Source organism: Seriola lalandi, unplaced genomic scaffold, assembly GCF_002814215.2.
Source record: "Seriola lalandi dorsalis isolate HSWRI2012SDOR001 ecotype SW California unplaced genomic scaffold, Sedor1 jcf7180002054968, whole genome shotgun sequence".
In the NCBI taxonomy this organism is placed as follows: domain Eukaryota; kingdom Metazoa; phylum Chordata; class Actinopteri; order Carangiformes; family Carangidae; genus Seriola; species Seriola lalandi.
Window position 1 is genome coordinate 1,439,807 of NW_019525519.1, and position 21,926 is coordinate 1,461,732.

Sequence of the window (21,926 nt, forward strand, 5' to 3'; positions counted from 1 at the left end):
TTATTGTAACTTGCTGCCAGGGCTAGCCTCTCACCGACACACAAGGCAAAGGAAACAGCAGAAGCCTAAATGTAATAGCAGTAGAGACAAGTGCTGGCTGTAAGCCATTTAAGCAAATTAAATGAGAAAGGAGCATGGGGAGAAGTGAACTGTTCCAAGAAGAAAAATAGAGAAAGTAATAAAACATGATAATGAAGTTTGTCACACAAACTGCTTGATGCAAAAAGATTGTATCAAACTTACAGTCACTTCCTGTTTCACGTGCAAAATAGAGCCATAGCACACGCTGTACTCATCCGTGGTTATCTGAAGGGTCATTCTCAATCCCACAGTTAACCGCTTACCAACAACTTGCCAAAATGTGAGCAACACATTGGGTTGCTTCCAACCCGGTGCATAGTCTAAAATTAAATCAAATGCTCACCACAAGGGGAACCTCTGCAAATGTGTGCTGTGATAATGTATTTCCATGTATTATGTATTTCAAGTCTTTCAAGTTAGTTTAGTTTTTTTTTTTTCTCCCTAAACTGCTTTATTGTATTTTCTAATTTGGCAAAGGTTTATTTCAGAGCTGTGCCCAAAGGCATTCATAACAAAAGCTTACACAAGCACCATTTCTTCAGATTCAGAAATCCACTTGGCTGCATTTTTATGGATTGAACTTCTGATACAGTAATCTTAAACAGTAATAGAATTGACATGCTACAAAATAAAGGATAACTTTCTTATAATATCATTGTTTTCTAATTTAATTTCCGTATTAACTACCAAAAAATGATTGCACAATGAAATCGTATTGCACACAAAAATGGAACAGCCAAAGATCAACAATGGTTGTTTTTTTTTTTTGTTTTTTTTCTTTTTTACGGTATAATATTTATTGATAACATTTAACATCTTTTACTTACAGATACTTTGTCTAGAAATTAACCGTCACTGCACATCAACCGACAGAACAACACGCTGTTTTCCCAAAATAGAAACGGAAACAAACAAACGAGGAGAAGATATCCCATCAAACCATGGCCTCATGCACCAATTCACCACCAAATTAAAAAACAGTGTGGCAGTTCAACTGGTTGTAAGTACATTGTGCAAATACAGATTCACCTCATTAAAACAAAGTAACAGGACTATGTAAAAAACAGTAATTACTGTAGAAACCCAGGAATAGCACAGACTTAAAATGTCTGCATATACCTGTTGTTTTTCTTATGGGACATTATAGAAAAGAAAACATCCATCTTAGCGGTCATTCAACATGCAACTGATCCAACTCAACAGAGCTCAAGACAGTTTGTCTCTCTTTTCCATAGTAGTTTATGGATGTATGCGTTCTTCTTTTAGGACCATATGTGTGCAGCACTTAGCAGCACCACACTCCAAAGGTACAGCCGAGGCTTCAGGTTGATTGGTGCTCTTATGTGAATTGTTGCTCAAGGCTACGGAGAGGGAGGTGTCTTCAGAGAATTACAGGATCCTCCCTGGCTACTACCTGTGGTCCCCTGGTACTGCACAAAAAAATAAAGCAGAAGCAATATAATTAGAGTTTTACCATGCACAAAAAAATCTTCTCTCACACAGTCACATTAACAGATGTACAGTCATATCAAATAAAAACAGAGCCATTTTTTTAATCACAGCTTTTCATCTTGGAACCTCCAAACAAATGTACTGACCACCTACAGAGTTATGAATTGGGCAGTAAAACAAACAGTGAATGTTTTTTGAGGTCAGTTTATTTATATGTTCTCACAGTTTTATTGGAATAGACTGCAGTACCTTGACTGTTTTATTTGCCAACTGCAAGCAAAAGGATAAAAGCTTTTTACAGTTAAAGTGGCTTACTTGGCAAACAAGCATGTAAACAGCTCTGCATTTGAAACCTATCAGCATGATAGGACTATAGTGCTTTGCAGTTTGAGAAGTAGCTTGAGGACGACGGGCTTGTGAAGACAGAACATCTTTGACTAAAATTACTAAGGAGGAAATAAATAATAGAGGCAGTTTCTTGAGGCTCCAATGAAGATTTCAAAGTGCCACATACTCCAATAGCTCCAAAAGAAATATAACAAGCCCAGTTTCAAGTTTTCGCTGACTCCCACTGTCTCTTTGTATTTTGCAGGCACACGTCTTTGATGTGCGCAGAAATACACACAATAAAGCCATTTTTCCAGGCTGAGTGCACAGGTCAGAGATGCCATCCTTCAACTTCTCAGCATGACTTCCTCCTCTCTGCTGTCAAAATATCAGTTCTATAGTTTCTCTAGCTCTAGTGCCTCGTCTACTCTGTTTTCTGCAATTCCTGACAATTCTAAAGTTTTTCCAAGGTCAGATATTTGGCTAATAGCTTTTTTTATTTATAATGTTAAAAACGCAAACTGCCCACAGAGAGCTGAGTTGGTTTTCATCTGGAACCACATGCACCCTAACATGCCTGAGGGTGAATCACATCAGAGCATTGTCTACTTTGTCTCCCTCGCTAGTTTGTCACTGCGCAATCTAAAAAAAGAAAGGAGATAAAGAATAAAAATGAGAGAACTGGCACACTCAAAGACAAGGGGCCTGTCCTGTATAGGAACCTGTCATGCCAATAAATTACAAAGATAACTACAGGTTAAAAACTGGCTTTTTAGTGTCAAAAAAAATTTTAATTACACGAGGTACTGTGCATCAAGACTGTCATGTGAAAAAGAAGTCCATAGTTCGTTTGTGCACGCAGCATTTTACAACCCGTAGTTATGTTTTATTTTGGGTGACCTCTAGCAGCCGTAGTAATTATGAGGTGAGCAAAGGTGGACAGTAGTAGATGCAGTCTGAAGAGCAACGGGCTGGTCAACAAAATACAGAGCCCAAGAGACTACTGTTAGTTTCCTGTGTGAAACTGAAAATCTATGTTGTTTTTATTGTCCAAGACATTTCACAAACCTAACAGCGTCTTTATTGTTTTAACCATGATGACAATGGTCCTCTAACGTTAAGGAAGTATTCATTTTAACCCTAACCACAATATTCCCCTTAACGTAACTAAGCTGTTTTCGTGCCTAAACCTAACCTAACTGTGACCATTACATAAGCTTAAACACAAGTTGATTATTGTTACCATGGCAACGAAGGTCCAATACACTTGCCGCCATGGTAGCACTTTTTTCAGGATACGTTCCTATGGGTTGTATCAGAGGGTAGGGACAAATGACCTATATAGTCATTTAGGCTGGAGGTCTTGTGTGTGCATCGCCATAGTAACTTTGAGAGAAGAAATTTTTCCACAATGATGTGCACTTTCAGAGAAACAGCATCATCGTCTGTGGACTTTTTGGAGGAAACCACTTTCTTTTTACAGGAGATCATTGAACCAGCCTCAGCCAATATAATCTTTCTGGGTGTTCAAGGCTATTTGTCAACTCTGAACTCTGAAAACAGCTTCCATCAAATGGCATATATTGTTTTATTTTGTGTAGTTTTTTTCTTTTTACAGTAGCTTGCAACCATTGTCCCATCACTGCTGACCAAAATTCTTTTCACAGCCTCATTGTATCCGTGAAAACTAACAAAGCCAATGTGCCTTAATGACTGGGCAGTGATAAACTTTATCACTGCCCAGTCATTAAGGCATTTATCACTTATTTATTTATATATACATATACATATATATATATATTTTTTTTTTTTTTTTTTTTTTTTTTTTTTCCAGCAGTCCAGCAGTCAGCATTTTTGCAAATAATAATATGTTCATTTTCAAACTCATACATACATGGAAGTATGTCACACCCATCAGAGTTACGTCACCTCACCTCAACGAGAGGATGCCAGTGGGCGACAGGTTTTCGGGGATACGTGAGCATTTCGCTCCAGTGGTCTCGACCGAGGCTGTCTGCATCGTTGCCCACACGACACACACCAATGACTTCATTATGGCCTACACTGTAGGTGCAGGAGGGAGAGAGAGAAAAAAATCACCACCAACCCTGCGTTCCAAAAATAATGTGGCATTACATCTACAAAAGAAGTAACGAACTGAAGCTGTTAAATTATTTGTGTGAGAGAAAGAGTTTCAGTCACAGTTTACATTACAACACACTTTCAAAAATATTTCATCCTTTTTGTCCTGCTGCAAGTACAAACTAAAAGAATATTCTTGCAAGAGGCATAAAACACTGTAAGGTTAAAATGATTTAATACCGGTCATAGTCCATCACTGCAATCAAAAGGCTGATCTGCTCTATGTTTTCTGGAGGGACATCAAAGACAATGGCCTCATTGTAGACCGGATTCAAAGTGTTCCTCTTCGTTGATGTCTTCCTCTTCTTCAGTCTGCGACCATCACACATTAGTGAAACCTTCACGTATGGATCTATAAAAGTGGGAGGAACAGAAAGGGAGGACATTCATTTTCATTCAGATTACCAGTGAGACCCTGTTGTAGACAGTATCACTTTTTAATTACCAGATGCACCAGTGATATCCATGGCCTTGAGATTGCGAGCCTTTATCATGGTAATAGTCAATCTGCCAGCAGTAGGCAAGTAACAGAGTGAAAACATCAGATCCCCGAGGTCCACGTTATCCTGAAAGACAACACAAAACACATTTACTCTTTCATAACCTTTATCTTTATGATATATTATAGTTTTTGTCATGCAAGTATCTATTGCTTTTATATTGATAAAAGCAATAACAGTCCCATCATTTCTAATACTGGTGCTTTACATTACCGCACATCAGCCAGTGAAGGTGAAGAATAACGGCATGGCCATCAGACATTTGGTTACAGAGTTGAAACATGTTTCTGTTAAGGAATATTGTCCTCTTTCACATGGCTCTAATAAAAGCCTTTCACATTTCAGCCAACATGGAGACTTCTGTTCAGCTGCAGAGAGGCAGAAGCTCACTTATCACTTGCTCTTAAAATAACTCCACGAAAGAAGTGAGAATCAGGAAAGCACACAGACGTGTCTGGTGAAGACAACAGCTCCTACAGTTGAATCTCTTGCTTGTGTTGGAATTCTTTGAACCAGGTGTCATCTGCCGTTAACTTTCACTGTAATAATTTGTAAATAGAAAGAAAGAACTAATAATCTGCTGTATCGCATTGATTTCACAAGCTGCTCCATTAACTGTGGTTGAGATGATAGAATCTATTTTCTCCAATATATTGGTAGATTCAATTAGATTGAAATGAGCTTCATATTGTTATAAAAAAAAAAAACCTAACGTATAAAGTGGGGTCCAAAAGTCTGAAGGCATTGAATTATAATTTAATTCTGGAAATGAATCAGGAAAAAAAGGAAAGGGATGTGTCCTCTCACCTACACATAGTTTTTTCTTTCTTACTTTTAAAAGCAAATCAGTCTTTTCTACCATGTGTCAGCATTATTAAGCCTGAATGTCCTTGTCTGTGATATGGCACTTGTTTTTTATCCGTGATCTCTATCTGTAAATGTGTGTGTGAGCGTGGGAGAAAGCCAAGGAGAGAGAGAGATTGGGAGATACTGAGAGAGAGAAGAAAAGAATAAAAGAGTTCAAGAATTCCCTTCCTGAGACCTAAATTGCTTTGTATTTTGACGTGTGGTTTTTGTTACAATCAGAGTCAAGTTTTCAACAAGGCTAAGGTATAAAGCATTTTAATTTGCATGATGGATTAACTGACATCTGGTCCTGAAAATGCATTTCACATCCCAGAGGGAACCTGAGGGCTTTACATGGTTTATAGTCCGTGGTCGATGTGCACACTAAAGATACAGGTAGGAAGAGAGAGATTAGTGCTGTGTTTCATGTGCTCCAGAATCCTTCTTAGGCAACAAGTGACATTTATTACCTGCAGGTTGAACATTACACTGCCCTGCAAGTCTCAGATAATTGGCTGTATCCTATATGTCACATGTGACACATACTATACTCGTGTTTGTCACAGCACATTAAAAGCCAAAAAATAAATCAAAATGATAATCAAAACAAACCAGATTCAATAGTAATACATTATATTTCTTTTCTTTGAACTGCCATTCTCATAATCATAAAAATAACATACTCTCTTCCATCAATTTACAATCTGCTTCTACTGCCGAGAAAAACAAGCAAAATCTGGCAGTGAAACGACCCATATGGTCAATCCCACTGGCAATCATGTCTTAATGATAATCCTGTCATTTCTATCATTTAAGTAAATGAATCTGTACAGCGATTGTGACAAATGGGCTCCACTGCACTGGATACAAAATGCCATACGTCTGTGCTGGTGCCCAAAGATGATTGGCCTGTTTATGAGGGTACGCATATGTGTGAGGCATGTGTGCAAATGTATGAGAACAAGCATTTGTGCAAGTGTAATAATCTGTGTGTGTGTGTGTGTGTGTGTGTGTGTGTGTGTGTGTGTGTGTGTGTGTGTGTGTGTCAGCATGAGCTGAGTAGTGTGAAACTGAAAAAATACTGAACAGAATGGTAATAGAGCACTCTTGATACTTGGATTTCTGATTCCCATCACCACCTGTTATATAATATTATTCGGACATAACTGGGTAACATTGACTAGTAATCAGTGATTAAGGGCACAAGTGTCAGTCCTGCCTCACAAAACAACCAGAAGTTGAACATTTACATAAAAATATCAATACAATATCATTATTTTGCCTCAATTCTCTCTATTTGGCACACTGCAAACAGAACTATTATCTTACTGTCATTTTATTAGCCTCCTCACTCACTAGCTGTCCATTTCTCTTATTTTCCACAAATGTAGACCCATAATCAGCCACAGACCTAAGAACTGGTAAGGTAAACGTACACAAGCACCGCATTGATGTATTTGACAGCATTTTAGTTAAAGTCTTTGCCATTGTGAGCATGAAATATATTGTGTTGCTTTTCTTGAATATTTGCATTACAAAGCTATGGCCTGAAGCTTTCAAGATAACTGCAAATGCCAGTGGACATCCCTGTGATAAGCTTCACACAGGTTTTGCCCTCTAACCACCTCGGTTGGCATGGGCATTTAACTGCAGAGTAGCACACTGAAATATGCATGTACCTGCTCAGCCAATCTACTGGTCACAGCACTGACTTCACAATGTGTAGGTCAGCATCATGCATTACTTACAGTCAGACATGAACAATATGAGAAGGCATCACCCTCCTTGTGTGTGTGTGTGTGTGTGTGTGTGTGTGAGTGTGTGTGTGTGTGTGTGTGTGTGTGGTGTTGGGGGGGGTGTTATTGCTGAATTTCAGTGTATGAAAGGACAATTAAACTGTATATGAGCAATCACTCGAGAGCATTTATGTGTCTCTTTATCTGTCAAGTTGGTGCTAAGTTGGTGAACTTCACCCCTGAGCTCTTGTATATATCTTTTTAATTAAATTTTTCTTGTCCTTTACAACTGTGTTGCACTCAAAGACCCATATAGATAAAGATGAGCTGAACTTAGTTCAGTTGAGTTGAGTTTGGAAATGATGCATGACCATCAGTTTTCTCCAATACTCATTATCTTATCCAAAGATTTAACTCTAAAAGATTTATAATTATATATTTGTTTCCTCGGAACTTCATGGAGCTCTCTCTTCCATTTCCGTTGTGTGTTTTATTGTAAGGCAACAGAGTCCATCAACACGACAGTCATAATTCAAGTTACTATACTTCACAGATAAACATTTTTGAACATGCTACTTATTTTTGTCACTTTTTCGTTCTCAAAACCCAGTTAGAATTTGTATTTATCATGAAAGTGGGGCACAGCTGCTGACTTTGTGGATGCCAAGTGGGGTTATGATGGCCATATATATGACTTGTACTGTGTAAAGGGACGAGCTTGGCCTAGTTGACCAAGAAACTACATGTACATTTCAGTGCAGTAAGTGTGGTCTCACTGTTGAAATGATCCATGAAACTTTGCTTTCACCATTCAAAGGGTTGTACAAATATAGCAGCTGGAAACAGCAGGTACATGCAGTGTGTTTTTATGATAGAGAGAGAGAGAGAAAGCCAGAGACAGACAGGCAGAGAGAAGCAGAAAGCTTCTGGCCACTTGTATTTTTAGAGACCATGAGTAGGAAGCTGTTAATGGTCTCCAGCATACTGTAAGACTTTGTGCATTAATCCATTGGCTTGAAAGTTGATATCTGCTGCAATCAGTAGCCTACAGACTAGACAGACATGGACCATGTCAATAATTTGAGCTCAACACGGAAGTCACAGAAATTTGTGATCAGGAAGGGAGAAAAAAAACACTTAATATTCCTTTCCCGTGGACAAATACAGCAGCCTTAATCAGGCAAAATAAAGACAAATACAACTGCATGATGACACACGGCACAGTGGTTCAGTGGTTTGCACCATTGCCTTGCAAGAAGACTCGGGGTTTGCACCTGCCGGCCGACTGGGCCCTTTCTCTGTGGAGTTTGTGTGTTCTCCTCATGTCTGTGTGGGTTAGGTTAATTGGCAACTCTAAACTGCCTGTAGGTGTGAACGTGAGAGTGACTGTGTCTATGTGTCAGCCCTGTGATAGACTGGGGACCTGTCCAATGTGTACCCCACCTCTCGCCCAATGTCAGATGGGATTGGCAATAACCCCACCCGCCACCCTCAAAGGATAGGGATGGACTTCTGCATACCAGCCTTACAGTACACTGAACATTATTCAACATCAGTGATCACTTTGTAGAAATGAGTATGACCAAAATGGCATTTAACAAACTAATGTATCCTGCCGTGTCTAAGCTTTCACACCATAAGAGTAATATTGGCAACGACTGTGACCTTTCACTCTGCATACATTTGCAACCACAAGAAAACTGCAATCGTGACAATAAACTTCTATGATTATGCAACTAATAAATGAAATTTATGCTCTTCAAAACCAAAAGTAGCAACTCTGACATATACTGTCTTTCCTAATAGCTTTCTGGCATTGCCAAGCATCCCTAAAGGTAGAGAGTTTCTACTTAGCTTCCTGGTTCTTCATAATTATCTGCTTTTTTTCCTTCTTTCTTTCTTTTGTTTATTCTACATGATCATATGGCTTTTACACAAATTTACTATTATCAAAATATGTTCAGCAGATGCCTTTCACATGTATTTCTGACAAAACAAGACTACCATCTGTCAGGTATGACAAGATTCATGCACAAAAATGATACACAATGGAGCAGTTCCTCTGAATGAAAGCATGAATGACCATGAAAATGAATATGACAATTAAATGCTGCAGCTCTCCTCTATGAGAAAGCAAAGCAGAAAACCACGTTATCAAGTTTCAAGGTTTTAACAGCTTTTTTTTTTTTTTTTTGTCTCCCAGTTAAATTACACACATCACATTACTACGGTGGTTATATTTAGCCTGGATTGACAGGTGGATCAGTGAGGCACATACAGTAAATTCAGGTTACTAAGGTGCAAAGCTCATTAAACTGAAATGGCTGCAGTGCAGAAAAAATCATTTGCATATGCTGCACAGAACAGAGCTGCAGGAGACGAGCCCGGACACTATCAGAGGCAGAGGATGCTTTGCTTATTAGATACACAACAGACAGTCACAGAGACACAACACACATACAATTGCTCAGCTCCCATGCTGCTCTCTATACTGTAGAACTGACTTGATGTTTTACCAAAGGGTCCCAGGTAATTGCCATTACATTTCAGCAATTGTCAAAGATTTGTCGAAGGGTTGTCAACTTGGGTTCTATTTTCATGGCTCCCGGCATCAGTTCTATTGGTCATGATAACACTGTACTTACAAAAGGTACAGTCTAATATTTCTGGACATTGCAACATTGCTAACATTAGGTTCAACTGGGCAGAAAACTCAAGCAGTCAGACAAGTTATAAACTAACCTCACATGTTAGTCAAACTTATTTTGAAGGAAAATAGTGAATTATGATCCAGGCTGTCCAAGTGTGAACATCCATCACAGTTTACGGACCATCTGACCATGGCTGTTGCCCCCGCCAGACCTATTTTTAGCTGTGTTGCCATGTTTCCACTGAGATCTAAGTTATTACTTTGGTGAGTAAAATGTTATCATGTTACCAGAGCCATGAAAATTTAACCCATGGTGAAATTAACAAAAAACATAGTTTTCCTTTAAACCGCTCTACCTCATTGATCTGGCTTCACTGACCATTGCAATGAAATGAATTGTAGGTAAAAATCAATAGTGTGGAGTCTTATTAATGCCACTTAAGCATACCACGAAGAATGGGATCAATTGTACATTACAGCTCGTTACACTGACACTGAGATGCATGTAAATAAAACAGTCATTGGAAGCGTAAACCCATAAATATTCGCATACATTTTCCTTGACACAATAGATTTGTCAGATATCTTTCAGCTGTTATTAGTAATATTATGTATTACTATTATGTATCACTAAAGGGAACAGTCAAAAAAAAACATTCAAAGGAGTTCAGACTTGCGTGGACATTGACAGAAAGCAACAGGAATTGGTAGTAGTAATGGTGGTAGTGATGAACTCATACTAAATACAACCCTCATTCTCAAATCAGACACCCACACAAACACACACACATTGTCAATAAGGTAACCAGCCAAAGGGCTTTAAATCCTGTTGACCTTCTCACTCCGGATTTCATTTACATATATTTAAAAAAAATGGGTGGCCCCAGCAGGAGACACTAAATTCAAATAAGTAGTGATAGATACAGTAAATGTGTTTGCTAATGAAAATGTCTCTTTCTATCATGTATATAGTAATAATGTTTGTCACAAAGGGAAGCGATTTTGTTAAACAGCCATCTCAAATAAGGGGCATATGTAGATATATGATATTTATTTTAATTACTGCTACTCCTACAATGTTTCTTGGCTACAGAGTACATTTCAAAAAATGTCACCAATGGCTCTACAAAGATTCAGGAAAAAAGAAACAATAAAGAGCATGTATAAAAATATTATATATCAGTAGAGATGCCTGAGGAGTATCGTCTGTAGCAGCTAAAATACTAACAGAGGGTAGTTATCCCAGTATTTATCAGATACTTCACTCGATGCTACAAGACTCTCCATCTCTCAGCAGAGAGAGACAGAGCATCAAGTCATCAAGAGAAATCTTATTTTTCAAAGTGAGGCCTATTCACCTTATCTTCCAACTAATTTTTCTCGTTCTTTCAGAGTTGACAGCTCAGTGTATGTAAAAGGCAGGCATTTTTATTCCATACTTTACACTGTCAATGTGAAACAAAGGAATCAAACAAGGATGAGATATGTAGCTCTCAGTAAAGTTGCAGCAAATCTGTCAGACTTAATAAAACATCACTTGCCTTTTGTGGTAAAAATTCAAAATTAAATATAACATAGCACCTCTACCATTTTTAGCTAAAGAGCTGACTTACCGAGGAGACATACTGGATGTCCCGGCAGAGTTTTGTCTCCCTGGGGAAATCTGCCAGATCCAGGAAGTTGTCCACAACCACTTGGCCAATAATGTCATGGCGTGAAAAGCGATCGAAGTCATAGACACTGAAGTGCAGCTTACGTGTGGGAAGTTCAGAGTACGCAACAGGAAACAGGAAGACCTCATCAAACACAGGGTTCAGCGTCTTGCGATGCACCTTGGTCTGGTGCTTGGTCATACGATCAGGCAGCAGATAGATCTTAACATAAGGGTCAGAGGTACCGGAGAAGTCCTTTGCTGGGAGGTCCTCTGCTTTGTGGATCTTAACTATTAGCTGTTCCAGGTCGCAGTCAAATTTGAGGATGAAGTGGAGGCAGCCACAGCCTCCTCCTCTGCGATTGCCTTCGTCTCCCTCAAGGGAGCGCTGCTTGTAGAGCTCAGGTTTCAGACGGCCGAGGCCCAGCCCCATTCCAGTGAGGGAGTCCTGCCTTTGGAACTGGGCCACGTTGAAGTCTGGGTTAGACAGGTTCATATGTCTGCGAATGGACCCTTGTCTGTGGGCAGAGGAAACCAACAAATAACATCATCGTACAACATCAAGAGATTGAATCAGAAAAGACAGGTTGGCATTTATGTTCACATCAGATGATTCTGCACAAAATCTCACAACAAACCGAGCACCGACACTGTGTGCCAGTGCAGGAACTAGTGTGCCCTGTATGCAGCCAGGCAGAAAGGAAAAGGGTGTGGGGGTTGGGTGGTGAATTGGTGAGTTGTGTGACTTGTTCGAATGCAGGAGACCACAGTTCATGTTCTGTCACAGACCTGTAACTGAAGTTTTTTGGTTGCTTCACTCTAAACATACTATAGCCATAATTTCATTGCCATAAACCACAACCTTTCCCGAACCACAAACATGCCATAGCTGCCATGCAGAGATATTGTAGAAAACAACAGTTTGAAAAATGTTGGCATTAAACAAGGTTTAGCAGAATCACCTAACAGTGATGTTTTGGTCTGACAGTAGTGTTGAGAACGATGCAGAAGAGTACTGATCATTTCAAAGAAATCTAAAATCTTTTACTGACCCAATTTCAGACATTGAGCGACCAGATGGCGGAGGTTCAGTGGTCTGTCTCTGCATACGAGGGTTAGTGTGAACCCCATTTTCCCGACTTTTACTCTGGGCGTCAAGTGGGATGTCTGGAGATGTGTGACTGATCTTCATAGCTGCCTCAGGTGTGGCAATGACCACAGGTGGCGGTGACACAGGAGTCACAGGAGCCTCCACCGATACAACAGACGCCACAGGAGTGGGCTCTCTGGCGATGGAACAGTGTGAGGATTCACGGCGGTTGTGCATCGGGGGGTCCACGGCTGTGTAAACAGGCTGTCTGGGTACGGGCTGCGAGGGCAGAGGGCTCATGGTGGGGTTGAGGTGCCCATGGGCCTCCTTGGTGGTGGGGGAGAGCCCGCGCTCCCTCCATGGTATCCAGCAGAGCTTCCAGGAGACAAAAAGGGAGACCCCAAATAGAGCCAGGCCACAGGCAGTCACGACTAGTGACAGCAGACTCACTGATATATCTGAGAAGATGACAAGAGACACAGGAAATAAGGATCTGATAGTGTATCCAGTTAGCTTTCTGATTTATTGCAAAGCTATACCTTTACTCCATTTACCATCACCATCATTAGCAACTTTTATTAAGTAGTTTGAAAACCCTACTAAAACAATTAACAACTGTTTTATTACGATAACATTTGTGGCTATGTGATATCTTAGAATGGTTTTTCATTCAGTTATAGTGTCACATTAGAAGAATGTGTGAGGACAAATCATGCCCCTTTGCACCACCTAACAAAAAACTTGATTTATTATAACTGTGGAGTGAGCTTTTCTCCTTTTCTTTATTGAAAATCCCCGACAAGATTAATTAGGATTAACTACATATATTTAATTATCCTCTGGAGCTTCATATCTGTCCCCCAAGTGGAGTGTGCCCCATGCTGTAATTTTCAGTCCTTTGCAGATAACAGCAGAGTAATAATGTGTTAAAACAAAAGCGGCATTAATTTCCTGTTCATATGCACAACATTGTAGTCCTGTCGAGAGGTTGAGCTGTTATTTTATTCACAAGAATTTCAAATGTTTACAACAGTTTTGGAATATATGATATATAAGTCTATGGTTGCAACTGTATTATTGTGTAAATAAATGGACAGAGTGGATAATGGCCAGCTAATCAGCTAGTTTTAGTTAGCTAGCTAATTCATTTTGAAGTTACCCTAAAAGCTGTTAGACTTAGAAGAGAAACTGTCTCAAAAGCAAACTTTAACAGAAAACTGCCTTCTTTCCAAACTGGTAAATTGACTTTAGCTCTACAGGTTTATCTAAAGCTGTCATTATACAAAGCACAGAGTAACAAACTGAAAGTGTCAATGTAAATGTAGCAGGTTGGTAACATTATGGCTGTTATTATTTAACCATGCTATAAAACCCAACCACAAAGTCTTCTGTAATAGTAGTTCAACCAGACATTTTCCAGGAAAAATGCTGCGGTAACTTTCATACACAACATAAATTTATGTTAATGCCCTTGTGGGCAAGAGCAGCAGCAGTGGCTGTGGGAGTATAAAAATTTTACAGGAGTATCACACAACAGGCCTTAGACTGTCAGGTAAGAGTTCATGTTTTCAAAGCACAACCCTGAATATTCCTGCAGTGTTTGTTTACACCAGCTCAGGGTGTACTAGTCAAATGATTTTGACTAGTAAAAAGATTTTATTCTTTTTGCCTGATTTTTTTCTTATTTTTCTCCTGTCTTTGCAACAGTGTCAACACACAATGCTCCATGAAGGAAAGTATTGAGGAGATAACCTTCACCTTCATGACAAACTTGCTTGCATATTTGTCAAAGGTGATGTTAGTTGTGGTGATGTTATGTGAGGTCAGTTAGACCCCAGAGAGCTGCAGCTCACTATTATACCTCCTGTGAATGAAGAGCCATGCTGCGAAAAACTGTCACCACCATCACAGAATGTGTCATTTTCTGTAGTGGACTTGTTGAACATGTCACCACTTTAAAATCGTGTTTATGAGTATTGGCCATAAAGTTGATTCAAGTCATCAAACTGATGAAATAATGCAAAGTATATTTTGTCCATTTTGTATAAAAAACAGTATATTAACCTACTAATAATAAATTAAAAGCTCTCTGTGTCAGTGTTAGACCATGAACCGACTCTGATTTATACATTTAAAGCCACAAACCTTCTTTATGCACACTCATCTGGCATTGGTGCACAGCTAGAACATAACCTGGACAGGATATATGGTGTGAAATCAAAGAAATGGCTTTCTGATTAATGCAATAAAATTATGATAGGTGAAAAATTAAGATATTGTTTAATGTTTCATGTACTGGTCAGAAGCAGTCCTTAACAGTCCTCTAATGAACTACTCACATCAGTTAATAGACCTCATCAGTAGAGGTTAGGTTAGCATATAGGTCACATTATAATTAGGATGGAGTACATATGAGAGATTAGTTTTTAGGACTATCGCTCTTATTAATTATGTCATTATCAAAGGCATACACCTGTTATATCCTGTGCCCCCTCACTCTCTGTGCTCTTATGTATGCATGTTTTTATGAGGCTAAAAATTATTAATTATTAAATGATGATGAATCACTCAAACAATGAGATAATGGGCAAAATGAATTCAGTTCACAACATGACTAACTGTTGTCTTTGTCATAACAAAGTGGGCACATGAGCGATATGGTGTCTTACCACTACATCTTAATTAAATCTAATCTTAAGCTGTACCGTTCACTTATATCCACTGGAAGGAAACCTGCAACAAACTGTTGCTTTGCAATTAGCAAATAATGATAACGTGGTAGAATAATAACTAGCATTATAAATATTGTTATGAACTTTAAAGAGCCAGACCAGCTCATTTGGTGACCATCTGGAGCGAAAGCTGCATATATTGCCGTGCACTCCTAATTTCATTGGACATGATATTAAAGAGAGCAGTTGATCATCTTGGGAATCATGGCTTTATTAAGGGCATATTATGTTTTTTTCACCTAGTTTTGCCCTGGTCAGCGATTACAGTACAGGTCAAGTATCTTCATATAATAATCACATGCCTAAGAGTCACTGGTCCCCTCTGGACTGGTTGTGAAGTTATCCCTTTCCTTTAACTAGGCTACATTGGAAAAGATGGGAGAGCCACAGTCCTCATTCTGTGCAATAATGCATTCTAAAATTCAGCTCTGCCTAATATGAATCATCTACATCAGTTTGCATTAATAACATCTAATGAGTATCTTCCAAAATTACAGTATTTTTAGTATAAAATTTAATTTTGGGGTTTCTTTGCTGAACTGTGGCGTAGGGATAGCAACACAGAGAGGGAATTTTGTTCTACAAAGGTTCTAACTTTGGAAAGCAGCCACGTGATTTGGCTAACTCAGATCATTGGACCATCACATGAACTTTGTCTGAAGTATGCAATGCAGTTTTAATGGAGCAGGAAAGCAGAGTTGCAGTCACATCACAATTAGTATGGGCAGGAGGAATGATCATAATGGCCAATAATTCTTTCCATGTTCAGGGTGCAAATGGGCATGTGAGTACTAGATGAAGATAGACATTATGATGAAATTATGATCAATCCCCTCACTAACTTTTACTAAATAATGTCACATTTGAACTACTGTTTTGTGATTTTTTTTTTAAATGTTCTGTAATCCCATTATTTACCTTTCATGACAATTTTATTACTTGCGTTAGTTTTTATATATATATTTTCTCATGATGCAAAATAATGCTTATAAATCAAAATGAAAATTTTATTCCGGGGCAACTGAAAATTGTTTTACTATAATGTTAATATGCATTATAGTAAAACAATAGTCAGAGTGCACTGTTGCCCAGCAACAACTGTTTGTTGGAGAAGATGGTTTGAAGATGGGAGGACAGACATTTTAGGGGGAGATTATCCTATTTATTTGTAGGAAAACTGTCCAGTGATGGTTTATTCATTGTTGAGCTACTGAACCACCTCTTTTATCATGGTATATGTTGATTCCATATATTTTGAGACATTTTTGTTTTGTGCACTATAACCCTCTGTTTATCCTTCTGCGTCAGTGTGTGTTTAATAGCATCAGTCTGCTGTATCCTCTCAACCATGTCAATTTTTGTCTGTGCAAGGAGAGTGACACTGACTTTAACAGTTTATGTGCTGTCAATGCAACAGGCTGTTAGTTGCCAAAGTAATAAAGCAAAGGGGTTTTGTGGCCGCCATCATTGTGCCGTCTGAGTTGAAGATTTATATGGATTTTTAAAAAGTACCAAAGAAAAATAATTAGTGTATAATCATTGTAATTGCTTTAATCACAGTAATGAGTAAAACTATGCCATTTCAGTTATTAGAGACAGTCAGAATTAGTTTTACTGAGTAACTAACCTATTATTGCTTAGCACAGTGTGTTGCTTTATTTGCCAAAAAACTCTAGGATTTCAAAAGAAATGCATTCTGATATGGTTCAAAAGACATAATTATCATAATCATGATACCATCATAAAAGGTAGATACCCCCCTCATGATTACCAGAATAGAGAATGTGTATAGATAATAACAATAATGTTTTTTTCATGAGCTGAATAGCTTGTAATGTATGATTTTAATGACTAGTTGACTTTATAAAGAGCAAAATTACTGTAAGTGAAACAACTAGAGGCTTGAAAAGATACAGTAGCAGCAGCCAATATTTTGTATTTGGATAGTAATTATTACTGGACTAATGACATGTGTACATTAATTTGTAACACAGTAATATGGTGTATATAATAACAGGGTAGTACGTGAAAACAGTTTGATGTGATAAACTCACTGTTGTATGATTTTACCTGGAAGTGCCCAGAGTAGCTTTTTTTTAGAATTTGAAAGCTGCCTACTATTCTCCTCCTGAGACCTGATGCTTCATCTACTTGATATGACAGACACAGGATCTCTCGCCAGGAGAAAAACACATGTTTTTAAAAGAGTAACTAAAATTACAGAATATCTTATGCAACCAGGAACCATCTTGAACTGAATCATGCCTGGCAAGCTCTACTACACATCTGATACGAAGTTAATATTTAAAACTGGAATACTGTAAAACTTTTTTTAAAATTAGTTCGGCCCTTCACATGCATATAAGTTCAAAGTAAGTGAGACAGTATGTCACACCACATTTAAAGATTCAGTGACAGCAAATCTGAAAAAATAACTCAGCATTTTTTCATCATATGTTATAGGTAAGGCAACCCATCCTCCAAATCCAACAGTATTGCCTAATACTGGACTGGCTCTGTGTGTGGGCGCTGTCATAAGACCAAGCACAGTTACTCAGACAAACTGTCCTTTCTGCACTCTGAGATTCTGTGAATACCAGAGTATGTGTGATTTGGGGAGAATAATGTGGAGAAATTGAGGGAACTTGCCATCTGAGGACACTGAGCCCACAGTCAACTTGGCAGGCTGCCCAAGTGCTGCCTGGCAGAGAGGAATCTATAGACATCTGGAAGGATTCGGAGACTGCATCACAACAGATAGGCTAGACCAAATTTAGAGCACAGGACCTCCAAAGGTGCAATAGTGTAGGAGGCAAGCAAGTGCTGAAAAAGCAATATATGGAACTTCTACCTACTGAGATGTTGTTCACCTTAAACATACCTTCGCAAGTGTAAACTGTATTTATACAACTATTAGAAATTGCTTAATTTAGTACAGTTAATATCAACACAGAGTACACAACATTGTGTATTACACATATCACAGTTTTGGTTTCTATCTTAGGATAGGATAGCATAGGATGCTAGTAGCATTGACCCGGTTTGTGATGTTTTTTATACAATACAAGACATATCATGAGCGAAATAAGCAGTCAATGCCATGACTGTGTATTTCTACCTCAGAGCTGCAGTGAACCAATGACAGTCTCATAAAAACAGATTCAGACAGCCAAGGATTCATATGTCATAAAACCACTGCAAGTTGTAAGCTAACAAACTTATAAACAAATAAAAACAAATAAAAGATGCTAACTATGCTAACCATTCTTGTACATATGCTAGTTGCTGATTTGATGCACAATTAACTCCTCAAAAACTCCGGAGTCTGGCTCTAACTGAGGCTCTCACTGAGGCTCAAACATGATGTTTCCTACTAACCATGTCTGTTGTTCCACCTGACAACCCAGCGCAAGTAGTGGTAGTGAGCAGGGCGCAAGGCCTTATCCAGATTTATCAATGAGGAAGCAAGTGTAGATGTGTTTACAGCCCCAGTTTTTGATTTTTGTTTTCACTTTTTATGTGGGAAAAACATGTTAAACAAAATAAAATAATTTTTTTTTAAAAATCACACGCTGAACCTTAAAAGTACACTGCCACATTTTGGGAAATACTCTTATTCACTTTTTTGTGTTGACAAGACGATAGATACCACCCTCATGTCTGTACAAAAGTATAAAGCTACAGCCAGTACTCAGTTAGCCTCGCTTAGCCTAGTGACTGGAAATTGGTGGATACAGCTAGCTTGCCTTTGTCAAGAAAAATACCAAAATCCACCTACCATCACTTAAAACGCTCATTCAGCGGATAACTCAAGATGCCATTGACAACTCAGAAGTTAGTAATTATGGTGGCTCCAATATGACATGAATGCAGTATAAATCTAGACAGGCAGCAGTGTTCCAGGCAAAATGCAGAAATGCCAAGAAATATTCCAGCACATAACCCCCAATAAAACCACAGCTTGTTGTTTTTACACTAGTTGTTTCCCCCTGCTAAGCTAAGCTAACTAGCTGGTGTCATATGTAACGGACAAATATGACAGTGGTGTTGATCTTCCTATCTAACTCACATTAAGAGAGCTAATAAACATATTTCCCAAAATATCTAAATATTTAAAGGTTATACAGTTACATTCATTTTGACCACCACATGAAAAGGGAGGAACATAATGATTTTGTTTACACTGCGCATTACTTGACTTAACTGATAATCTTTCCTTTGACAGGCATATATGACAAATACATCTCCATCATAAATAACTTTGATCAGTTGGGGCTAAGTTGCCAAATGAATATTATGTTTTATGTCCAGCATGTCTGTGAAAAACACATAAATGATCATGAGCTGTACCCTTAAGAAAGACACTGAATCCCACCCTTAACTCTCGGTCACATGGTGTTGGACCTGCTCTCTCTTGGTTTTATCTTCTTCCTTTGTCAATCTATCATGGGTGTAGCAATCATACTGCTTGATAGCCAACATGCCAGCTAGAACTGAAATTAAACTCTATAGGCAGGCCATCCTGATAGCTAACCTCACTGCTATACTGTAGCAATTCCACTTTTGAAACTGACATGAAAAAGACAAGACAGGATCGGCCTGTATGATGAATGAGGGCGAGAGCAGAGAGCTGTGAGATTAGGGAATAGGAGGAAATGACGAGGAAATAAGAAGGGGAAGGTTGGAGAGGAGAGGAGTGGGAATTAACGAATGGCTTTCATGTGGTGGATAGTGATTATTAATAGTAATGGAAGCAGGGTGAATTGAATAGGTGTGTGGGGGATCGCAGTTACTGTGCTTTCTCGCTCCTTCAGATGATCTCCCTCGCTTTTTCTCTGTTCTCTGCGCACAAACTCTCACATATGCCTACACACTCATGTAGGCATGCCATTCAGATGAAGATGGTTAGGCTAGGTGGTGGTGTTGATGAAAAGTGACTGTGGTCACATTAATTCCTCACATGTTAAACATCTTAAAAGAGAGCCTGTGTCCTGTTCTGCAATACAGTTATGTTCAGAAAGTTCAGTGGCCTACATGCATTTTAGTAAATGCTTCATCTACCCTGCACAGGCTTTAGGTAAGACGAATAATTAATAAGGTAAACTTTCAAAGAAGTGGGGTACTATAGGTGTGCCACCGTATTCACTCCCGGTGAGCGCAGGTACAGGCGCACTTCATCCATGCAAGAGTGCATCCAATTTTATGATGTGTCATTTCGTGACAACACGATATCACTGCCAGCATCTGTGCACGGGTGTAGAGAATGGATTAGATTTATACCATACATTTTGAATCTTGCACAACGTGGATATACAATTTAGAATGATACTCACTAGATTTCGCTCTCAGTAAAAAGAAGAGGCTGCCGGTCTAGCTAAAAATGCATTTCCGTTGGAACAAAACTGTCAAAGCCTAATTGAACTGGATAATTAGTGAGCAAATTAATGTGAGGGACAGTGGTGCAGAATGAATATTGGTTGTGAAAGCGCTCAAAACAACATCTTAGACCACCCATTAAGTTCTAGGTGTAGAATGTTCAATGAAAAAAGTCACACGCGCGTTCACTTCAGTTCAATCCAATGCAATCTTTGAATCAAGCGTGTGATGGCTCACCTGAATCCGTGTAGCGTGGCCTGGCAAGGTCTCGGAAATAGTAGATAAAATCCAGGCAGTTTTCGTTCTGCACTTCCCCCCTCGAACAAAGATCTGACAGGAGTTCAAGTGCCTTTTGACAAATCTCGTCATCTCTGTCTCCAGGCATTTCCCACCAGCATCCTTATAAATGGAGGGTCTCTTAGGCACCACCACACCACTCCGCCCGCCTGACAGTCACCTATTCCACGCTGCTCAGGACGGTTCAGTCAACCACTCATCCAGCGGCACGCCTACTCACACGATGGAATCGTCGGTGACGCTTTGTATTAGAAAGAAGGGAAAAAGCACTAGTCCAAGTTATCCAGAAAGCAAATAGCCTTCCCCACATGCGGAAAACAGAGTTTTTATGAAGCATTCAGTGTAACGGTCCCCTCACACTGCTGCTCTGGTTGAAAGCCACCGGTTGAATCCACGCATAGCCACTGCGGCGCCGTGCGCTGTCCAAGGTGCTGAAATGTGTGCGCGCTTCAAAGCCGGACTCACGCTACAGTGAATTCTTGCACCAGGCAGTCCGTTGTCTTCTAATGTCTTTACGCCTTCAAGCGGCAACAAGGTCAGGAAAAGTTGAGGAGCATTTTACTACATGGAGAAATAACTGGATTGGAGAGCAGTACTAGCCTACCTGTAGCAAACGCCGATCACTTCTCTGCTAAGACCAGTCTGGTGTGGTTTTACGTGCCTGCACGTGGCCAATCAGAGGATGACATGATTATTTATTTATTTATTTATTTATTTATTTATTTATTTATTTATTTTTCGTTGTGTGAAATCAGCTTCTTTATTTTTCTTTTTTTCTTGTCTTTTTTTTTTTTAGCTACAACAAGTGTGATATCACTGGATATATCACAAAAGCCACTCAAATATCGTTGTATAATGTAGGTTTAGTGTAAATTAAATTAAAGGAGCCGCAGCATTAAAACCAGCGCAGTGTCACTCCCCAGCTGAAAGAAAATGTTTTTGTTTTTGTTTTTTTGTTTATTTCTTTGTTTCTTTTTTGCGTGAGCACTTCACGTCCTGGTCCTATAAAGATAGCTGCAGCTGTGGATTCATCTGCAGTGACATCC

At 39.0% G+C, this 21,926-nt stretch overlaps 1 protein-coding gene across 1 annotated transcript; it reads right to left on the bottom strand.

Annotated features, from left to right (window-relative positions):
* Positions 1-632: 632 nt before the first annotated feature.
* On the bottom strand, positions 633-21,492 carry syt9a (synaptotagmin IXa). The gene is made up of 7 exons (XM_023395703.1): positions 20,821-21,492; positions 12,438-12,933; positions 11,348-11,903; positions 4,448-4,568; positions 4,183-4,354; positions 3,795-3,924; positions 633-1,511 (listed from the first exon to the last, which is right to left on the bottom strand). The coding sequence occupies exons 1-7, from the start codon at positions 20,966-20,968 to the stop codon at positions 1,443-1,445; spliced, it is 1,692 nt and encodes a 563-aa protein (XP_023251471.1). The 5' UTR covers positions 20,969-21,492; the 3' UTR covers positions 633-1,442.
* Between the last annotated feature and the right edge of the window lie 434 nt (positions 21,493-21,926).

Coding starts and splice junctions, on each gene's coding strand:
- syt9a (XM_023395703.1), bottom strand. CDS start 20,968: ATGCCTGGAGACAGAGATGACGAGATTTGTCAAAAGGCACTTGAACTC. Junction 12,934..20,820: donor GCCACGCTACACGGATTCAG/GTGAGCCATCAC, acceptor TCATCTTCTCAG/ATATATCAGTGAGTCTGCTG. Junction 4,355..4,447: donor GGATATCACTGGTGCATCTG/GTAATTAAAAAG, acceptor CCACTTTTATAG/ATCCATACGTGAAGGTTTCA.